General features: G+C 34.3%; 1 protein-coding gene across 1 annotated transcript in view; it reads left to right on the top strand.

Annotated features, from left to right (window-relative positions):
• The window catches only part of LOC129789885 (neuronal acetylcholine receptor subunit alpha-7-like), a 69,522-nt gene extending 48,118 nt beyond the window's left edge, over positions 1-21,404 (top strand). Inside the window, exons 6-12 of the mRNA XM_055826999.1 lie at positions 4,367-4,561; positions 10,052-10,138; positions 12,187-12,296; positions 18,361-18,506; positions 18,595-18,717; positions 20,446-20,584; positions 20,782-21,404. Of these exons, the coding sequence (XP_055682974.1) occupies positions 4,367-4,561; positions 10,052-10,138; positions 12,187-12,296; positions 18,361-18,506; positions 18,595-18,717; positions 20,446-20,584; positions 20,782-20,934 (953 nt within the window). The 3' untranslated portion in view covers positions 20,935-21,404. The remainder of the gene's footprint in view (positions 1-4,366; positions 4,562-10,051; positions 10,139-12,186; positions 12,297-18,360; positions 18,507-18,594; positions 18,718-20,445; positions 20,585-20,781) is intronic.
• Positions 21,405-22,610: the final 1,206 nt, after the last annotated feature.

Below are 22,610 nucleotides of genomic sequence, written 5' to 3'. Positions count from 1 at the left end.
AGCTCATTTCTTTAGAATATTTTTTTGCCCTACAACTCTTTCTCAGATCATTTTCCACAAATATTCTAATAACTTCCCAACAAGATAGGTCAAAGTAATGGCTCATTTTTATAGAAAATTTTCCACAACAATTTTTTTTATTTATAATTTAAGATTTTTCTAAATCATTGAGAGAATTTTCTTGGCTCTATCTCCCCTACGATTTATATAGAACGTTCCTTTAAAAAAAAATAGTTTGAATTAGCATGAAAAAGAACTAAGAATTAATCTTGAAATTCAAAAGACTTTGCACATTGTAGGAAAATAGGAAAATCTATTTTCCTCCGGTTATCGTTCAGAGAAAAATAGATTTTCTCCTCCTATATTTTTATATTAGATTAAATTCTTTGGAATTTCCTAAATGTTTTTCCAATATAATGCGATATTTTTCTTCATGAAAATCTCAAAATAAATAAAGTTCTTTAAAGAATTTTCTTTCAAACATATTTTTCTGTGGCTCATAAAATTTTCCTGGGTTTAAACTTGATCTCAAACTACAATTGCACCGGATAAAAATTCTTTCAAAAAACATTCTTACCAAGGAAAATTCACTGGAAAAACTTAAATAATTTTCCATTTTAACCATAATGCTGCAACATTCTAAAATAATCACATAATCCACTAAAATGCATTCCTTTTTTTGCAACAAATGCATTCATGCAAATTTTTATTCAAATGAAATGGAAAAAATTCCAAAAATTCGGCATTGTGGAAAATCTCTTACTCTCAGGTATTGGAAGCTCTAAAAAAAAAAGTATTCTGGTATTTTTTTGGGTGCGAATCCTTCGTAGAAACTTTCCACTTGACTGCATGCATTTTCTCGAGTACTTTACTCCTAAAAGCACCATAAAAATTTTCCTTTTTTGTGTGTGTTTGTGATGTTTTTCCTTGGTGTGGATTTACTTTTCGCTTTATATGGAGTGTGTGTGAAGAATTATGTCACACACCGGTTAAAGAGTACACAGAAGCGTGTTACGTCGTGCATTCCAATTAGTGAAAATGTGCTAAAATGTGGGTTAGTTTAATTAGAACATCTCCCGCATTTAAATATTCATATTATGACAGCCACACCATGCTGCGATACAAGCGCAAAAGAGCTCTTTTTTATATTCTTATTTTCTTCATTGCATGGAAAATTATTCATTTTCCATTTTTTTATGGAAACACTAACCCCAAGTCACATGGATTAATAAATTTTCCTTCTTGTTCCATCCACACAAACCACTATTCCACGCTCTATTTCACAATAACTTTATCTATTTAGAAAGTTTTCACACACCTACACACAGCTTAAACTATCCAATGCAGCTTTTTACATTTGATTTGCTATATATGCTTTATTTATCGCGTGTGGGTGTTTGTTTTTTTTTCTCTCTACTTAATTGACAACATTTATAAGGGATGATATATGTATATGAGGTGGATTGTAGGGGAAACACCTCAAATTGCATATTTGTCCCGGGGATGTCATAACTTTTCTTTAATTTCCTCATCCAACACCAACGGAGAGTGGGGACAATTAGTGGTTGCATTTTGAAACCACACTCTGTTGGGAAAAATTCTCTCTATGTGTGTGTGGAATTAAATCATGGGATTTTCCACTAAATACCCCCTTGGTGGGCATTTTCCACCCCGCAGCAATTTCCAACTGCCTCCTCGCGCTGTGGAAAAAGAAAAAAAAACGGACGATAGAGTGGAGAAAAAAGCAGCCACAAGATAAATAAAAAGGAGAAAAAAATAATCACTTGCTTGTCGTTTCTCCCCGACGAGCTATTTTTCATCTTTCACCGAATTGAAATATTTTGCTTGATAAATGGCAGACTAAAAGTATTTTTCCATGCTCGCTCTCCGGGAGAAACAATATTATAAATTTATCAATTCATATTGATTCACAAAATAGTTGCATGTCATCTAAAAGTTTTGTTCTATAAATAACTTTTTTTTTATTTTTTCATCTCAAATTTCTCCTCTCTTTTAATGATTCTGAAATTTTCTCTTTGTATTGTTTTTTTTCGTCCCATTTTCATGGGGAAATATTCTCTGTGATTTTCTATTTAGTGGTGAATACACAGAGGAATAAAATGTGAATGGTATAACCCGAACTATAATCAATTGAATAGAAGCATTTGAAGTTTTTGCAAAAGTCAAAAGAAATAACATTTCCATCTCATTTTATAGTTATCTTTTATACTATTTGCTCAATGAAATGTATCTGAGAATGGAAGAGCAGTGATACCTCAAACGCTATCAAGACGTGCAAAATATTTTCAATTTTTGTTTATTTAGGAGAGCTTTTTATTGCTTTACTTTTTTTTGAAAGTAGTTCTTCTAGAAGATTTATGGTTTGGAACGGGGTAAAAAAAAGTCCTTATCTGCAGGATTCCCCAAGGGTAAGAAAACTTCCTCAATTGGTCATTCTCATAGGAAATTTCCTGTTCTACAACTTTGTCTCAGACCAATTTTCTCTATCTCACTGGGAAATATGAATTTTCGCGTTTTTCCTGAACCCTTCGTCTTCTGACTTTTTTTAAACTCGGCGGGTAAATATAGTCACTAGTGGGGTAAATAAAGTCAGCGGAATTTTTAAACATTTTCAATGATTTTCCACCTGAGAGATTGATAGTAGTTGATTGCTAAACTTCTCACCTTTTGATCCGCTACAAGGAATTTCACTTTTAAATCCACTAAAACAGAGAATTTTGCGATTTTCTCAATCACGCCATTTTACAACAAATAGTTAGAAAATATGTCAAAAACAAGGGGATGGTTTAACCTCTTTTTCTGTGAAGAAAAGTCACTTTTTGTTGACAAAAATGTATGAGGAATTCTCGAATCTCGCTCAATCTCGACCGATTCCCGAGAAACACTTTAACTTTTTTTATATTAATAATGTTATTTCGATAATGAGATAGGGATCAATCGAAAGCTAATTAAATGTACTTTCGATTGCAAGTGGAATTGTGCAAACTGATCCCTTATTTTGATCGGAAGAACCTGCTGCCTCACTAAAAGTACTGATTTCTCGGGGTTGGGCATCCCCCTGGTCAAAAATTTCAAAGTTCCATATGATTTACATTGGTTGACTATATTTACCCCAAGGGGCATGTTTTGATTTAAATAATTATGCAAAAAAATCATTAAAAGTTTGTGAAAAATACACCTTGGCAACATTTTCTACATTAACCCAGCTAGTGAGAAAAATTGTCAGATTGGAAAATCGCTAAAAGGAAAAAGTTTCGAAGAACGATTTTCCTCAATACATAAAAGTTTGGGAAAAGAGCCCAAAAAATTTTTTTTTACTCCTAAAGTACTGATCGGATAACCTCTAAATTACAGTCAAATATTAGAAGTTGGTAGGGCTTTCAGATTTTTTTTGATTTATAAGTTGGGAAAAATTGGCATTTGAAAATTTTCCACTGACTATTTTTTACCCCGGTCTCCCGTATATAATTTTTTTAAAATTTTGTAGGTTAGAATCATCAATTTCATCCTCTTTTTTTAAAGACTTCAAAGCTCAATAAGCTTATAGTAAATCATAATAAATAAATTATTACAAATTATTATTATTATAAATTATTATTCTTCAACACTATTCTGTAACTTCTTCTTCTTTAATTCATCTTAAATTCATCTCAAAGATCGCTCTTCTTTAAATTCTTTGATCCCGCAGGCGTCTATGGTGTTAAAGTTATTTTGCAGAAATGTTGCAAATTAATATATCCAACGAAGCCTCGGTGAAGGCGAAAGAGTAAACAAACATTAATGTGAAAGAACAAACTGTGTTGGTGGGAAATGCAAAAAAAGCGAATAACTTTATAGTTATGTCTTGATAATAATTTTCTCCGTTATTCTTCCTTATTTATGGAATGATTCTCTGGGCGGAGGGTTGGGGTTGGTTTAAGGGGGGATGAGGATGGGGGGTTAAACAAGAATTTATGACTCCTGTATTCATTCCCGGGTGGGATGAATAGTTTTCACGATATTGTGCCTGGGAGGTTGTTGGTGAAAAACTTTAAAATACGGTTGCCGTTCAAAAAAGCAACATGCGGGGATGTTGCAACAAGCATACATATATAGAATGTAGGTCAGATGATTTCCCCACCTTACTGTATCCTCATTTTAATATTAAACACCCTCCCCCATTCACCCTTATTCCATATCCATCTCTCCATCCCCTAAAGCTCGTTGCATTATTTGCAAAGGGAGTGACATGTATAATAATGGTGTGTGTTGTGCATTTCAGGTGGATTTTCTATGCTATATTTAAACATTTTTGCTTATATATATTTTAACATGATTTAATTCACATTGACAACTTCTTTCGCAGGCGTTCCGGGGAAGAGAAACGAAATCTACTATAACTGTTGCCCGGAACCATATATTGACATCACCTTTGCAATTATTATCCGCCGAAGGACTTTGTACTATTTTTTCAATTTAATTGTGCCATGTGTGTTGATCGCCTCAATGGCCCTACTAGGATTTACACTGCCACCAGATTCGGGAGAGAAATTATCACTAGGTGAGCAGATATGCAAATGTTAGTAGAGTCAGTATGTGGCCGCATCATCTTCATAAGAAAATTTTAAGTTTTTCTTTTTCATTTATTTTGGAATAATTCCCATTAATCAGTAAACCCCCTCGTTTATTTGAGAGCATTTTACGTACGGGGGCCCGGAAAAATTGCGTCTGTTGATTTACTTTCACCCCCTTCTTTTGCGTGTAACGCAATACTACGTGGACTTGCGGAGCTCTCTCATCCACAACACAACACCCCCATTTTCGAGAAAAGAAGGGAATTTCCTCCGAAATTTGAGCTTTTCTCACGCCAATCACAATAAGGTATATAAATATAAATGTAAATGCAAAGTAAAATATAACGGTAAAATATAAATATATATAGGTACATGGTACAGATTAAGGAGAAAAGGGAATGTACATGGTAAGTTTCACTTACGGGCTGTGATTCTTCCTTCAGAGGCCAAGTAAAGTATATGTAAATGCAAAGTTTAATAGATAGCTGCAGAGTATGGATTAATAAGAAAAGGGAATGTACTGGTAAGTTTCACTTACGTGCTGTGATTCTTCCTTCAGTGATCAGTCTAAGTGTGATATTTGATATAAGTTTGGTGGTGCAAACTCTGGGGGAAGGCTAACTCGCGCATTGGCTGTGATTCGTGGCGCGAGTCATCCTTCCCCAGAGTTTGCACCACCAAACTTATATCAAATATCACACTTAGACTGATCACTGAAGGAAGAATCACAGCCCGTAAGTGAAACTTACCAGTACATTCCCTTTTCTTATTAATCCATACTCTGCAGCTATCTATTAAACTTTGCATTTACATATACTTTACTTGGCCTCTGAAGGAAGAATCACAGCCCGTAAGTGAAACTTACCATGTACATTCCCTTTTCTCCTTAATCTGTACCATGTACCTATATATATTTATATTTTACCGTTATATTTTACTTTGCATTTACATTTATATTTATATACCTTATATATAAGGCGCCCCGCTTCGCGGGGCGCCAAATAGTTAGCGTACTAATTAAATATGCAACTATATATATTTATATTTTACCGTTATATTTTACTTTGCATTTATATTCATATACCGTATATATAAGGCGCCCCGCTTCGCGGGGCGCCTAAGAATTTGCGTATTGATTAAATAAAAAATTAAAACCCCTATATCTCCTGAACGGCTCCATAGATTTTCTTAAATAACCTATTGTTGGAAAGGTCTTGATCTCAACTATAACATACTGAAATTTTAACGAAATGCATAGTACAGTTTTTGAGATATTTAGACTTAAAAATTTTGGATATGCAAAATATTGACTTTAGCGCCTCTTGCGGTCATTTCTCGAAATTGCAATGTTCTAGACATTTGTAAGGCTTCACGAAACCTTTTATTTGCGCTTGAGTTGATCAAAATCGGACCTGTAGAACCCGAGATATGACATGCTAACTTTGGAAGGCTATATCTCGAGAACGGCGACATAGATTTTCTTCATTTTTGGCATGGAGCTAGATAATATAGTCAGCTATAACATACTAAAATTTGAAGAAAATGCATAGTGCAGTTTCCGAGATATTCATCGAAAACTAATCGAAAATTTTGTTTTTGATTTTTGCCCCCCTAGCGGTCACTTTTGAAACTTCGGATGTTCTAGAGAGTTGTAGGGTTTGCTGAGATCTTTCATTTGAGCCCGGGTTGATCAAAATCGGTTAAGCCGTTTTCGAGTTATGGTCGATTTTCGATGAAAAATTGTAGCGGCCATATTGACTAAACGGCTTGACCGATTTTCGAAAATGAGGCATCGTTGGAAAGGTCTTGATGACCCCTACAACATATCAAAATTTCAGATTTCTAGCTATAATAGGGGCTGAGATATAGGTAAAACAAAATTTGAGGGTTATTCAAAATGGTGGACGGAGGGGTGGGGGGGTGGATCTGACCTCATAATCGGATGTCTTCCAGTCGACTTTTAAACTTTGCCGTTTACCGCAAGTCTCTATCTATTACCGTTCTCTTGTAATTTAACAAAAGGTTCCGGACGGCCGGACGGCCGGACGGCCGGACGGACGGCCGGAAAAATTTTTTTTTGACATACGTTTTTTGGAATGTGGGGACCCTAATTCGTGCTCATACCAAGTTTGAGCCCGATCGGACAACATTGCATTTTAGGTGGTACACAGAAGCTGTGCTATTCTTTTCTTCGAAAGAATCACAGCTAAAAAGCGCCCTTTTCCGCAGCAAATGCGACGCATAAAGAATTATAGATGCCATCAAACTGTAAAAATATCCCCCATCCCTCGCGAGAAACATTCCCTAATTAAATTTAATCGCTTCCTCCAATGGCAAAGGTACCCCCCTCCCCGCTCTGTGTTAAATTTCAATTTGATAAAGCCAAATGGAAAAGTCCAGGAAAATTCCTTTAATGTCCCATTCAAGTAAATTGTTTCAACATTATTGACTTGAAATTTTCTCACAAAGATAAATATGAGTTTAAATGCAATAAATAGCACTGTAAGCTCCAAACCCCCCGCCGTCGTATCTGTTTGTATAGCCAATGGAGAGCTTCCCGGGGAAGTTATGAAAATTTCTCTTCACATTTTATGTCTCATGGAGTTATGATGCTCCCTTCTGGGGAATAAACACCATGTTTGCAAGAAAATTCTTTACTTATTCCTTGTTGCTATATATTTCTTCCCTTTTTCAACGAGTCGTCGACGCAATAATTTTCCCCTCAACTGTGGGCTTTAAAGAAATTGATGGATTTTCCAAACTATAGGAAGTTTTTTCCCTTAAAGTTCAAGTTTATTTTGGAATATTTTATCTTTTTTTTTAGTATCTCTCTCAAGCTTCATTTTGGAATAATTATTCCATTTAAAGTTTGGTGAATGTTTTTTTTTAGACAAATCCTCCCACACCCCTCATTTATTTGTGGAGAGAAAATGTCTATTAAATCACCGCACTCAATGCCTTATAAATTCACCCCTGGTGAGATTCTCGAAAATCCCTCAATTCTAATACACTCTGAATCAAAATCATTATCTCTCTTGATAAATATATTCAAGGGAGGGATTTTTTTTTCGAGGGCAAAAATTGCCTCTACACCCTCCTCCGCAATTTGGCATTATTTCGCCGATGATGGCCAATAGTAATTGCTAAAATCTGGTACGTTGTTGGGAAAGAAAATTCCCTCACAGCGATGATAAGCCAGACAAGAAGTGAATGATCGATGCAAATGAAATTCCGCAAAAAGGGGCCCCCCTTAGTGTGTTGTATAATTTTTTTGGAGCAATGTAAAAGTTCACTTTCTCATTCATCGACGCACTCTTGGTTGGGGATTGTTGGGGAGGGAAGGGTGGGGCGTGAATGGGTGTGGAAGGCACAGCTGGGAAGTATGTACGACGCTTACATGCCAATGGATGAGTGAGAGAGAGCTTAATTCAATGGTATTTGTGCGTAGATAAATTGTGAGATGATGTATGAATGATGTTTTGGTGCGGGTGGATAATGTGCAAAGGGGGGGTGGGGGGATGATTGTTGCGTGAGGAAATTTTCCGTGGCAGCAAAAATTTTCGAAGATGGATTGAATGCTTCGCGTGGACCGCAGTCCTTTCTGCGGGTATCCCGCAGCTTAATTCGAGCTTCTTGAAATTCCACCCATGTGTGCTTCCCAGCAAACCCCATCATTCACTTCCTGCTGCACACACAGGAAGTTCCCTCGCAAGGGGATTCTTTTCCTCTCTCCACATCAATATTTTCTATTTTCCAGAGAGGGCATTTTTCTGAGGGAAAATTAATGGAAATATTCGGTATACTTGTGGGGTTGTTTTGAAAGGATTTTTTGAGGAAGAATCAGTGATATTTGAGAAAAGAAGTTTTCATTTAAATGCCTTCAAAATGAGAGTTTATCTTTGAAATTTTTACAAAGTCTGATTTCAAAATTGTCTGAAATGATCAATTTTCAACTAAGATTCTTGAAATTTATTAAAAGAAGTTCTAAGATTCTTCCTTTAACCAAATCATTCTGATTTTTGTGAAAATTAAAACCTTTTGCCATTTTTGGCTCTTAGAATCAACAAAGAAAATTTTCCAAACTATCCTCTCTTCATTTTATTAACCCTTGGAATATTTTACTGGGCCAAAGTGGTCAATTCGACTTTTTTCAATCGCCACAGCGTTAAAATCTATTTAATATATCGTGATAAATTTTACACCGCTGTATTGGGGAGTTTTATTACTTCAAGATCTTCAAAAGAAAACTTGGAAAAATATATTCTTTTGAGAAGATTGAGAATGAAGGTTAAACTTTTGAGGTTAGAAATCTCGATCCTCCAAATGTTAAAAACTTTCCAAAAGATCCCTCAATTCTGGAATTTCATCAAATAATTTTAGCAAATAATTTAAAATAAATCTTCTCAACGCCTTTTAATTAATATTCCGAATATTCTGTTCCTACAGAGACATAGTTTTACACCCAGATACCAACCCCCTGCATACATTTAACCCATTTCCAATGAAATTTTTATCCTCGCCTCGTAGCCATCACAAGTGCATCCGCTGCAGCGAAAATATCACGGAAAAAAATTCGTGCGTCCAAATAGAGTGTCTCGTGAGATTTTCCCTGCAGAGGCATGTACTGTGCTGGATGCATGGCGGAGGAGGGTGTGACTTGGTGCATCTGTTTGGAGTTTATTTTAATAAAATAACAAAAAAAAAGAAAAGAAGAAAAATGAGAAATGCAACTTCAACACACACTGGCAATGTCGTTAATTTCAATTTACATCATCAGCATAATTTCTCCACCATTCACTGTCACCCTGTAAACATTGTCACCACAGTGTATGGAGATTGGTGTATTATATATTTTGCTATCTACGTTACATAATTTTAATGGAGAGTGAGAGCGCATTTCATCAGTTATATATAAAATACATTTTAGTGTCGCTTCAAATTAATATTATTTAATGTAAAAAACCAGCAAAAAGCCACTGTAACCACACATATAAACACTGTATTAAGTAGAAGAGAGAGGAGCCAGAGAAAAAAAAAGCCAAGTCACAGCAGGATACACACGGAGGAGCCAACAGGACTGTGAGTGAGGACCCCCAGAAGGATCATCCACCGAATCACACAATACATCGTCCCCACCATTCTTGTGTTTTCAATGTTGACCGTATCGTTTTTTCACTCTCTCTCTCTCTCTCTCTCTTAATTTTCTTTTCTCTCTCTAGCCGTTGTCTGGACGTTTTTTGCGAGAAAAAAAAAAGAAAAGCTTTCTAGGTAGCCAGCGTGTGGTTATATATATTTTTTCTTGTTCTTTTTTTGTTCTCACATGAAACATTATTAGAAAAGCATTGTACATAGCGCCTATCACTGTGTGCCTCAATAACATGACACATGAAAAGCCCATATAAAACACATACTTGACACTAAGAAAACACACGAAATGAGAGCAAAAAAGAATGGAAAATCAATTTTAATGATACTAGGTGTAACGATTTTACTGTCACTCACCGTTTTCCTGAACATGGTTGCTGAAACAATGCCAGCCACATCGGATGCTGTTCCACTTCTAGGTGAGTTTAATATGCAAAACATTTTATATGCTTTCTTCTTTTTTTCAAGCCATTTCACCTCTATACACTCTGAGAAAAAAAGTCAAACCATTTATTTTTTTATTGTTATTTTCTTTTCCAAAAAAAAACGAACTACAAACTTCTTGCATTTTATGGGTGGTTTTTGTATGTTTAATGCAACGGTAGACATCTAGAGAAGTTGATGTTGAATTTAAGAGAAAGAGAGCGAACATTCTGACGTTGAGGCAAATGAAAAATAGAGTTGAAAGAACTCTGGATTCAAGATCAAAGATGAAATTTTGTTAAAGAAGGTTATTCACAGAAGTATGAATCAGTCCCCAAAGAAATGGGCAGCAAAAGAAAAGTTCAATGCTGGAAAATCTCACGACTTTTCCACCTTAGGAAAATATAGTTACATATTGTTAAGCCTTTAAATAGCTTTCATATGACACGGAAATTTTTTTTTAGAATAACTAGAAAATAAGAAAAAAATCAAAGAAGTTTGTACCCGATTTGACATAAAATGTGAAAATTCGAATATTTCCCAGCGCTTTTCCGGGAAATGTCCACGCTTTTCTTGAGTCTTTAATCCCTTTAGTCCCAATAATAATTTAAAAATTAAATTTGGTTACCTCTTTAAGGGACTGTTTCATACTTTTGTGAATAACCTTCTTTGGGGTGAAAAGCGTCAAAGGGGACAAATAGGATCATCTGAAGTTTGAAAACTGCGGGAGATTGATCTTTGTTAAAAAATAAAACTAAAACAGGATGACTGATTAATACAATTTCCTAATTTTGGTCCAATTTGCCGTATTTAACGTACCAACAAGTTTTATTAGAAAGATAAAGACAGATTAGTTAAGATTAATGATTAAAAATCAATTTAAAAAAAGGCACAACATATCCTTCTCCCTGAAAAACAAAAAATCTTCATTTTTATTTTTAAATTAAAAGAAAACTCTTTTAAACTTATTTAAAAATAGTTTCTTGAACTTCCTTTTTTCATTCTCAAAAGTTCCGAAAAAAATAATTGCAAAGTCAGTAATAAAGAAAACTTTTAGGAAACTAAAATTTAAAATTTTTCTCATTAATTTCTTAGAAGGAAAATTCAAGATGTTGTGCTCTTCTTTTTTTTAGCAGTGATATAACTAAATGTAAATTTTAGCATAGAATTTGATGAAAAAGTCTCTCCCAGAACTTTCAAATGGAAGATGAAGAAAAAATGTTCATTTTTCAAATTTCTTTCTCTTCGAACTTTTTCGGGCAAAATAAATGTTTGTGCAGGAATTTTCCCACCTTAAAAAAACTTTTCTATGCACAAATTGAAATTCAATGCACATTTCTTCTCAAAATTCAATTTATGATACTTCCCTATAACTAATGCTTCTCCATCGCTTGGGTGGCGGTGTAGACCGCCTTTTCCCACAAAAATATGGAAGATGAATTAGATGAGAAGGGTGGATGCCTGGTGGGAAAGTTAGGAGAGAAATCAGGAAAGTTTTTGGGGCAGCCAGAGATGCAAATCACAAGGAAGTTTCCCAAAAAGGATTTTTGAAAGTGATAAAACTTCTCTTGTGGATTAAATTAATATTGTCTTTTCCCATTTTTATCCCATGTATGTTGGGAATTGTATGTATGACCTCTTGTATTCAATCACACCCCCACCGCTTTGGAGATAGAGGGTGGTTAAAACAGATAAAATGCAGACGAAGAGTATGTCCTGTGTGCCCAAAGAAGACCTTTTGATAAAATATCCCTTAAAAAAATGAGAAGAAAACTAAAAGGGAAACACGAAATGGGGTGACTTTATACATAAACATCCCTCCCCCGAAAAAGTTTATGAAAAGAAGAACCTCTAGCAGGGTTCACTTTTCTGGTGCAAAACTTTAAAATTCATACACAACACACACAAAACTTTCCAGGATGTGTTACAATTTAATACGGTCATTCACCTCCCGCATAAAATAGCGTTATTATATATTAACCAACATATTTAGTGGTTTGATGGTGAAGTAAACTAATGTGGGGGTTTTATTATTAAATTTCAGGAACATATTTCAACTGTATAATGTTTATGGTTGCATCTTCAGTCGTATCGACGATATTAATATTAAATTACCATCATCGCAATGCTGACACATATGAAATGTCCGATTGGGTGAGTATAATTCCCCATCAATTTTACCTCTACAATCCAATTTTCATTCAACTGAGCAAAATGATAAATTTATTATCAACTTTTCACATGCAACTGCATACAAAATTCAATTAAAAATATACGACGGAATTATTTTTGGCAACACAATGCCCATATAGCTAACTCCTATGCTAATATATAGTTTCGATTTAACCATCACACCTATTTATGTATGCTCTGCACCCACGTAAAAGCTCAATATTGTAGTGGCATTTTCCCCAAATGCATACCTCGAGAGAGAGAAGGAGTGTGTGTGTGGATAACAAATTCCAAATTCTGTGACACAAAATCACTCTCAATATTCATTAATCCGCGCGCGCTATATTAGTTTAATCTTAATGCAATAGAGGAGATAATTTACCTTCTATATAGGGTATATAGGACTCTATTTTATTATGTATTGTCATTCACTAGAAATTTGTAGTAAATTAAATATACTCAGATGATGAAAGAACTCTGAATAATATCTAAAAGGTTTATTAAAAATTCTTTGAAAAGCAAACTAAGAAATTCTTTTTCCTCTTCAGATTATTTTTTCAATATTTAATTTTTTTAAATCTAATTTAATTAAACATTTCCTAAAATATTTGTTTAAGAATTTATTGAGAGTTTCTAATGATCTAAGAAGCAGGAATTTATTAGACAGATATATTTAACTCCTGTTAAACCGAAAATCGATATTTTCCTTGTCCAAGAAATCGGGTAAAATTTACTACAAAGCCCACTTCAAGTTTCCTTAGATAGGCATTAACTTTTTAAGCTAGGCTTAATTTTTTAAGCTAGCTTATTTGTTAATTTTGAAGCTAGGCCTAAATTGTTTTAAGCTAGGTACAAGATTTTTAGGTTAGGCCTGAGTTGTTTGAAAAACAAAAGTCGTAAAGGTCTAGCTTAACTTATTTAGGCTAAGCTTTGAGTTTTTAGATTAACATTAAGTTTTATTAAATCAGTGCTCTAATAAGGCTCAAGTTGGTTTATTCGGAGCCTAAGTTCTTATATAAAGTCAGGCCTTATCCGGTTTTAATATTAGGTCAGACTGAATTGAGGGTCAATGCATTTTTTAAATTAAATCGTTTCAATCGGTTTAAACGTCTTTGGGTATCGAAATTCGTATAAATTGCAAAGAAATGGATTCAGTTACGATACCGCTAGACCTTTAACCTTTATTTAACAGCCTGACCTTTAAAACAGTTTAGTCTATGCTTCAAAAAGTAAAAGCGTTAAAAACGTAATCTTGGCTTAATAAACTGAATATACCGGACCTAGTGAATTAGTTTCATAATAGATTAAAATTAAAATTAAAAAAAAAAGAATGTAATCTTACAAAACATCACTTAATTATTAAACTTTGGCAGGAAAATAAAACAATTGAGATTTTTTTTATTAAAAAAAAGTATTCCCATATCCTTCGTTTTAATTATCTGAAATTCTTAGTAGGGTTACAATGGCGTGTAGAAATAGAGAAGAAAATAAACCTGAACGGTGTGCTTAAGATCCCTCATTTTCCATTGAATAAGAACTTTCTGCAAAAACTTTCAAATTATGTTTTTTTTACGCCACATGGCGCGAATTCAATGGAAAAAGTTGTGTGGAAAAATTTAATCTGATTTTTATGTGCATTGAAGCGATGGCAGAACGCCAATTCTTGCAAAACAATCGACCATTTGTGGTTGCATTGTGTAGCCCACCCAGTTTTATTACCCACCTACCATATACGTCCATTGAATTCTCAACAAGGGCTAATCGCTTTTAATAAAGTTTTTAGGCAAATATCCGATAGTTTGAGCTTTTTGAGCTTTAAAATTGCGAGGGATTATTTTTTTTCACGTTGGAGGTTTGTGCTTGAAAATCATCCACAAAGCTGTGCTATGTACATTACTCTCATTAATGGGATTGTTTCCTTTCTAACTCAGTGATTTGAGGGGGGTTGAGGGGGGTTGAGGGCGAAGCTCACACCTCTAGTGAATACGTTCGTCGTCAATTGCATTGGGAACTAATTAGTCAACACTTGGATTGACACTTTCTTCGAAAACCTCCCTCTAGAAATGCAAATAGATCACCCACAACCTCCCATTGCCCCACCCCCCGCACGGTAGTGAGCTAAACAATATAAAAATCAATAGTTGTGAATGCAAACAGACACTCAACAGCAGTATCCCTCCTAAGGGGAGCTTGTCTGCTGTGGAATTATATAGCAAGTTGTTTAGTGTATACAGTAGAATCTCCGTGGGAAGTGGCACCTCTTTGATTTCCCATTTGGCGCATATAAATGAACCATAGTGCAGCATATACGCAGTAGCAGATGCAAAGAAATTTAAATCGTTAGGCAAATTAGTAGAGATTTTGCTTTTGCCGAGAATTATGCTGCATATGTTGCCTTGTGACCACATAAATAGGGAAATTGCATGTCTGCCTATGTCCAGGAATATCCGAACACTCAGTCCACCCCTCTCCTCCCTCACTAGGAGGGTAGATTTGCAATTTGAGGGAGGATATGTAGTTCATGGGGTGGAAACTTTGCCAAAATTCACATTCAATTCACACCCCAAAGTGGAACCAAAAATATTTTCACCACACTAGCTAATAACTTATGTTATTCCATGAGCTTGTTTGGAAATGTGCCAGGATATTGCTGGAATATCCACAAATTTTTCAACTTTATTCTCCCCAATAAAAGAGATATTTTAAGCAAGTCCTAAAAGCACATTTTTCGAAATAAAAAACCGCAGCAAATTGCAACTTTCAACAATTTGTAATCCAACGCAAAGCTCATTGAAGCGCTTTTTAGTTTTATGTAGTAATTGGACATGATTAATACAAGAGTCATAATTCTGTGGAGGAAAAAAGCGGAAAAGCGAGGAAATATATGGTATTAATATTTTATCAATGATCGTGTAATAGTAGCGCATTGCAACCTGTGGATTTCTGGACAAGAGCCAGAACATTAATACACATGCCTTATTTTATTAAGTGAGAAGTTCATGAAGGGATTTATTCAATGAAGCGGGATGAGATGTTTTTGCAATAATCTCCTAAATGAGAGCTTTCTCACAGAGTACCCCCACACAGAACAATAATAAGGTCTTTGATCAAGATTTGAACTTACATGTGACATGCAAACTGCTTATTAGGCAATAAATTGGGGCATTTATGTGCCAAATCATTGAGCCTAAATATGTAATTGATTGCTAAAGCTAGAAATTGTAGAATCAGTAAATGAGGAATCATTTACAATCAATTTAATTTAAGCTTTCTTTTAATTACAAATAAATGTTTTGTAGGAATTCTTTGTGAAATAAAATCAATAAAAAATTAAGAAAGAATCACTGCTAAAATAAGAAGGGAAAGTGATATAATTTTATAGGAGGGACTAATTAAGTCAGTTTGGGAATTTTTAAATGGCAATTTCTCCCAAGTTATTTAACTAGAATACATGCAAATTTTTGGTTTTTGTTTCATAATTGGTTCGAAAATTGATCTTGAAATTTTTCAAAATTCCAAAATTGTTTAACCATCAGTTACCCTGCTAGGTACAACATAAGATCGTGATAAAGCCAGATTTAAATTTTTTAGCTGTGTTTCTCTTAGAAACTCGTCAGATTGGTCTCAAATTTGATATGAGCTCGATTTCATTTGAAATTAAAATTAAAATTTCCTTAATTTTCAAATGAATTATTTCACAATTAACAAAAAGACGGACTTCCGGTTGGATTTTAAGCACAGTAATTTTTATTTATAGTCAACGTTTATAGTCGGACTACAATATAAGTCCTTCATCAGGGCATTAAATGAATTAATTTTAACTACTTAAAAAAAACTCAAACGAATTATTTTGGCAATATTCTCAAAAACCGTCATAAAATTGCCAGCATCTCCAAGCATTCTTTCTCTCACTAGAGGGACGCTTGCTAGAAGTAGCGGCATCTAGTGAGAAAATTAAAATATCAGAGAAGAAGCTTCATTACACAAAATCCCTATGCTTTGATAAATTTTCTCCAAGAAGTTAGTAATGTCAATTAGTTCTCTTTGCTAATTTGGTATAAAGCTCCATCCGCCATTGCGTTCTTTGAAAGCTTTTAATATCTCCATATGCAACGATTTCCGCCGCATTTTACCGTAAAATGCGGCGGAGGAGGGAGAAGGAGCTTAGTCAATGCTTCTTGGCATGAGGGATGCTTCTTGCAAATCGTCTCAAGTTGTAAGATGTATGTTGGAGCAATTTACATAATTTCCTCTCCTTGACAAGGTGTTTATATCAAATTAGCTGCTATAAAGGTGCGCCTTCGCGACGGTAGCTGTACTAGACACACACACTGGGTCGTTTGGAATGAATATTTATCTATTTATACGACATGAAGCATGGTTCGGTAGTTGAAGTCGTTAATTAATAAATATATAATGTATATCAATTTATGTTATTATGTTTATGGGATGGGCGGGGGGAGGTGTGATATTAAAATATCACAGACGAGATAGTGTGGTGCGCGCCAAATGTTCCTAATTGCTAAATCAATCAATTCACATACTCACTCTGGGATGATATATGTATATAATGCCTATAAAGGGGGCAAAGGGGGAGTGTGGGTGGCTATCGTCCAATGACAATATATGGAACTCATCATGATGAAGCATTGTTGAGCGCCACATATCACTGTGTGATTATTTTCTGATTTGAACCAGAGTTGTCCGCCCTCCAGATCCGATGAATTTCCCATTAGATTTCCGGTGAGATGATTTATACTGTCTCCGCATTGGGAAACCCAATCCCACTCTCCGGCTTCAGCACCTACCTCCCTTCCTCTCACCGATGGGTAGCCCTTTGGCGTCCAATTTCCCGAATGGAATTCAAAGCGACAGGCGTGCACGTGTTGAGGGTAAAAAATAGCAGCACTCGCAGTATTTTAACCCCTTTCGCTGGAGCTTTTATTGCAATTAGACTCCATAGCGGAAGAGTGTTTTAATTTCGGGGTGGTGCTTTTTGCGAAAATGAAAATCAATTCACTCTCCCATCATATATACATACATAGCATATATACATAACATGGAGGGGGTTGTATGAAATTGATTTTTGAGCAAATGTATCCATTTGTGCAGGAAGCATCGTGATAAATTCAACACCGTGGCAGTTAATTTGGGCACGGAGTGATAAGTTTTATTACCTGATAAAATCTCACCCCATCACTACATAACACAAATATATAGCTCGCTCCAAAGTCACGTACCAAACTGTAAAACTTTCGAAATTGTCGCTTCTCACCCAAGCTAAAAAGTTTATTCGGGCAAAGTTTGTAATTACAAGACAAGGCGGAATGAGCGGGGGGCGGCGGTGGATACGTAAATAGTAGCAGAGATATCAAATTGCACCCAGGAATGCATGGGCATACGGTTTTTGTGTGGAGCTGGGATATCCTTTCGGCACGTCCCAAGCCTTCGAAAAGCCATTTAGTATTTCATGGTGAGATCCAATTTGTGAGTAGTCTCACTCTCTCTCTGGACTTGCTCACGTATGCAAGTGTGATGCATAATGTAAATCGCATGTTGTGATATGTCTTGGAAATTTACTTTCTAGAACAGGAAATCTTTGGCCCCTCCGGAGATATTCTATGTGTACGTACGTACATCATGACCGGAATTTACTCACCACAAACACATATATTCGACAAAATGGGAGCTTTATTGGGAATTTGAGGGAAATTCTGGGGAAAATTGATACTTATGTGAGCTTTTGGATTGTAAATTTTCGTGATAAAAATTCTCAATCAAGTAATTCTTTTTTAATTTCTCGATATTCTGAACATTTTAAGAAGTTTGTGGGTTGAAACGGTTGAAACTTAATTGGATTGTTGGTTTAGAAATCCTCTAAATGATTTTTTCGATATTTTCAGTCATTTGGAAGGACGTTTAAGGGGTGTTTATCTTTCGAAATATTCGACAGATAAACACCTCTTGAGGACGATGTAGTGAAAATTAATTTTCTTCTTTGTTCTTGAGGTAATATTTAGTTCAATCGCTTTAAATGTTCTTTCAGATAAAACTCATATTTTTATATTGGTTACCCTGCATTTTGAGGATGAGTCGACCGAGACGTAACCTGTCCATGGAATACCCTCCGACACCTTGTTCCGACACCTCCGATCGAAAGCAACAAATCCACGATGTAGAATTAAAGGAAAGGTAAATGCGCACCCCTATTGAACACAGCATCACAACCCCTCAACAAAATCATAATTCTTTAATTTTTTTTCTCTCTCTCTCTCTGCAGATCATCAAAATCTCTACTCGCCAATGTCTTAGATATTGATGATGATTTCCGGCACAATTGTAGAACCTTAACTCCCGGTGGAACTATCCCACACAATCCCACGTATTTTCGTACGGTTTATGGGTAAGGCTCAAGCAACAATAAATAACTCATCGTTACCCTCCCCTCATCCCCCATTCGTCCACAGCCCAAAGTCATCCCTCGGTCAGCGTAACTTTTGATGAGGGGAAGAGTAGGGGGTGTGTGGAAGTCACAGCTGAATGTCCCGAGGGATGACTTTGAAGTACATTTAAAATTTTCCTCAACAGTATACTCCTCCCTTGAGGGGTTGACAGAAACTCCACTTTTATGCACTTTATATTTATATAACCGAAGTGAGGCCAAAAAGTTGGAAATTAGGGCATCAAATTAAGAGAGAGAGGGAGAGTGGAAGAGAAATGGATAATTAACTTGTTGCCATGCTAGGATTGTCTATTTAGCAATGCCACAGGCTATTTTGAGCCTAATTATGTTGGATTTTTTTTTCTGAAAGTTTCAATGCAAAATGCTTTTGAAGATATATTTCAGGGAATTCCGTTCAGAGAGATTGTTCTACCTTTAAATGGATTCTAAAAGGGATATAGGGGGGAATAGAAAGATTTCATTTTTTTTTTCATATTTATCATGAAAAAGAAAATATTGAAAGCATATTTAGTGAGAAAGATTATTATGATAAAAATTAGTTTGTAAAAAGTTTGTAAAGATTTGTAAATTTTATAATATTCTATTATTTAATTAAAATATTATTTTTTACGTTTCAATAACGAAACTTATATTAAAAAATATAACACTTGTATGTATGTTAACCCTTTCACGACTTAACTCGGAGAATAAATTGGTCATTTTGCAGTCCTTAAGGTGGACTTCATTGAACAGAAAATTAAGTGAACATATTGGGCTTTATTCAGCGACCAAGAAACCTTTGAAATCATCATTACTGAAATATACAGTTTTACAGTACTGAAATTTAAAGACTTCAAGCGAATTTAAAAGGTTTCGTGGTCGCTGAATATTATTCAGTGAATAAGGCCCATTATTAATATTTTCAATTTTCCTTGAAGATTTTCTTAAACTGATTTTTTCTATCTAAACAATATTTGAGTCCTTATAATTGAAATAGAAAAACATGTTTTTCCGCAATATTTCAAGAGACTTCCTGAATTTTCCTCAACTACCTTCAAGCACAAAAGTAGATTTTTCTTTGTATCTACTGGATGGATTTTTATCAAATAAAAAGCAAATGAAAGAGGGAGTGTTAACAGATATTGTACCGGGACAGATTTTTGAATTTCAATTCTGGGGCTGAGAAAAATTGAAACATGTGAAATTTTTGATATTGGCTTGGTGTCTTTTGCTGGGATTCTTTGTATTTGACTTTTTTCAGCCCTAGAATTGAAATTCAAAATTCTGTTCTGGTACAATCTCCGTTGATACCTCTTATTTTATTATCTTTTTACCAGGTCAAAATCCGTCTAGTTAATCATGAGAAAAATCGTTTTTTGTGTTTAGGGGTGATTTGGAAAATTCTTCAAAAATTTGAAAGTTACTTCAATTATTGGGGCTCAAAAAATGGCCTACCTTTGGGCCTACTCCTAAAAACAAAGTTTAGAAAAATCTTCATATTTGAAATAAAATATTTGCTCGTAAAAGAGTTAATAGATTCCCCCCAGTAAGGCTTGAATCACTTCCAAATTTAGTACCATAAAATGAGATAACCTCGTGTTAACTCTTTTGTGCGGAAGTAAATTTTAGTGGATAGACAATTAATAATGTTTGTTTTATCTCACATTGCGCTCTCATCGTAAATTGCAGACCAGGGGATGATGGCAGTATCGGACCAATTGGAGGCACTCGGATGCCAGACGCTATAACACCGCATACGTGCATAAAATCGTCAGCTGATTATGAGTTAGCCTTAATCCTCAAAGAGATACGTTTCATTACCGATCAGGTATGTTATTCGTGGTCCATCTACTCCCCTAAATCCTCCCACAGAGTTGATTTTTCCTCTTCGACCATCAAAGAAAGAATTTTAGTGTTCGCAAGTCCAATTATGGGGAAGGGATGAATTTGATGGGATATAAATTTAATACATTTTAACGCATATTTATCTTCCATGGTGCTGCAATGTAAATTGCTGGGGTGCAGCTCCGAAAAGAAGACGAAGAGAGCGAAGTTGCACGTGACTGGAAATTTGCAGCAATGGTCGTTGACAGATTGTGCCTTATAATTTTCACTTTTTTTACAATAGTTGCAACAATAGCTGTTCTATTTTCGGCTCCACATATTATTGTCTCGTAGCCATATGAGAGAGGTTATTGTTATTGGTTTTATCACAAAATCAATTTGTTATTTATTAAATTTGTATCGAAATTGTTTAAATTCTAAAAACCACCAAAAATCGCATCTTCACCCACATAATCACTTCACACCACAACCAAAACTCATTTTCTTTTTTTCTTCTTTTCCCACCACATTAACCAAAAAACAACAAATCCATCACAACATTACTCATTCCTTTTTCTCATTTACCTAGGCTTAAATAAATGAAGAAAAAAAGTTTTTAAATTAAACATAAAATGTAGGTTATTTAGGTAACAAAAAAAATGAAGAGAACAAATTAATGAAAATCATTCTTTTTCATCTTTTAAACAAAGAATTTTCACTGCAAATCCATTTTTCTCCATTAAAACGACATTCTTTTCTCATTTTTATTAAACAAAAAAATTCAAAGTGAAAATTCCTGCGGATAGAGATAAAAAAAAAACAAAGTTATTCATATACCTACATTTGAAAACATATTTACCAAATAAAAAAAGAAAGAAATGAAATATTGAAATAAATGAAATGTTTGATGAAGAAATAAAAAAGAACCCGAAGAAAATCATTGCAATTTTCATAAAGAATTTTGTAAATATTTTTTTCCAATGGAAACTGAAATTAAGCGTAATGTAAACTAATAAATTATTATTAAAAAAAATACAATCCTCGTTCATAAAAAATAAATTTACTATATTTAAATAAAGAAAAAGAAGAAAATGAATGAGATTGATAAATGAAAATATTAAAAAATATATATCGAGGGCTGCATTGTAAAACCGGCTAAGTCGGTATGAGCTCCGAACCGACTTAGCCGGTTTTACAATGCAGCCCTCGATATATGCTTACGATTTTTAAGACATTTAGAATATAAATTTAAATAAAATGAGAGATGAAAGGCATATATAGGTAAAACAAAAGTAAACTTAAATAATTAATCATCGTAAAATAATAATCAATTTTTCAATTAAATTTGATGTCGTAATTCATAAATTCGGAAAAAATTATATACTGTTGTTGAAAATTTTTAAATTTTTCAATTTTTCGAAAATTCGTTGTTAGCCAGTGAAATAGCATTGAAAAACAAATTTTCTTTGCAATATCCCCTCAGCAGCTTTCTGGCTGCTGTGAGAGGATAAATTTTCCGAAAAGAAAAAGAAAATTCATGAGAAAAATATTATTAACACGATGTCCACCCGCCCACCGTTCTCTACATATTTAAATAAATAAAAAACCAAGAAATAAATACCGAATTTCATAAAAAAAAATGCAAAGATAAAAAAGCGATTTTACTCTTAAAAAAAAAAACAAAACACTGATTTATAAAATAAAATGAAAACTTTAACCAAAGACAGTCACTCATTAACCATATCAATTTCTCTCACAGATTCTCTATACAAAAACAGATTTTTTAAAAAAGAATTATTCACAAACTAACTTAATTTTTAAACAAAACCAATTTACACACCTTCACACAAAAGACAAAACAAAACCAAACATAGTTTAAATTTTTCTATAAACATCTGTTTCAAGTTCGTGATGTCCAAATAAGCCTGCCATTTTTAAAGAGAAAAAAACTAAAAATAAATTAATAAAATGAACAACTAAATAGAAAAGATAAATAAATTATTAATTAAATGAAAAAAAAAAAACATTTA

Source organism: Lutzomyia longipalpis, chromosome 2 (assembly GCF_024334085.1).
Source record: "Lutzomyia longipalpis isolate SR_M1_2022 chromosome 2, ASM2433408v1".
Taxonomy (NCBI): Eukaryota; Metazoa; Arthropoda; class Insecta; order Diptera; family Psychodidae; genus Lutzomyia; species Lutzomyia longipalpis.
This window is presented reverse-complemented; position numbering and strand designations above follow the sequence as displayed.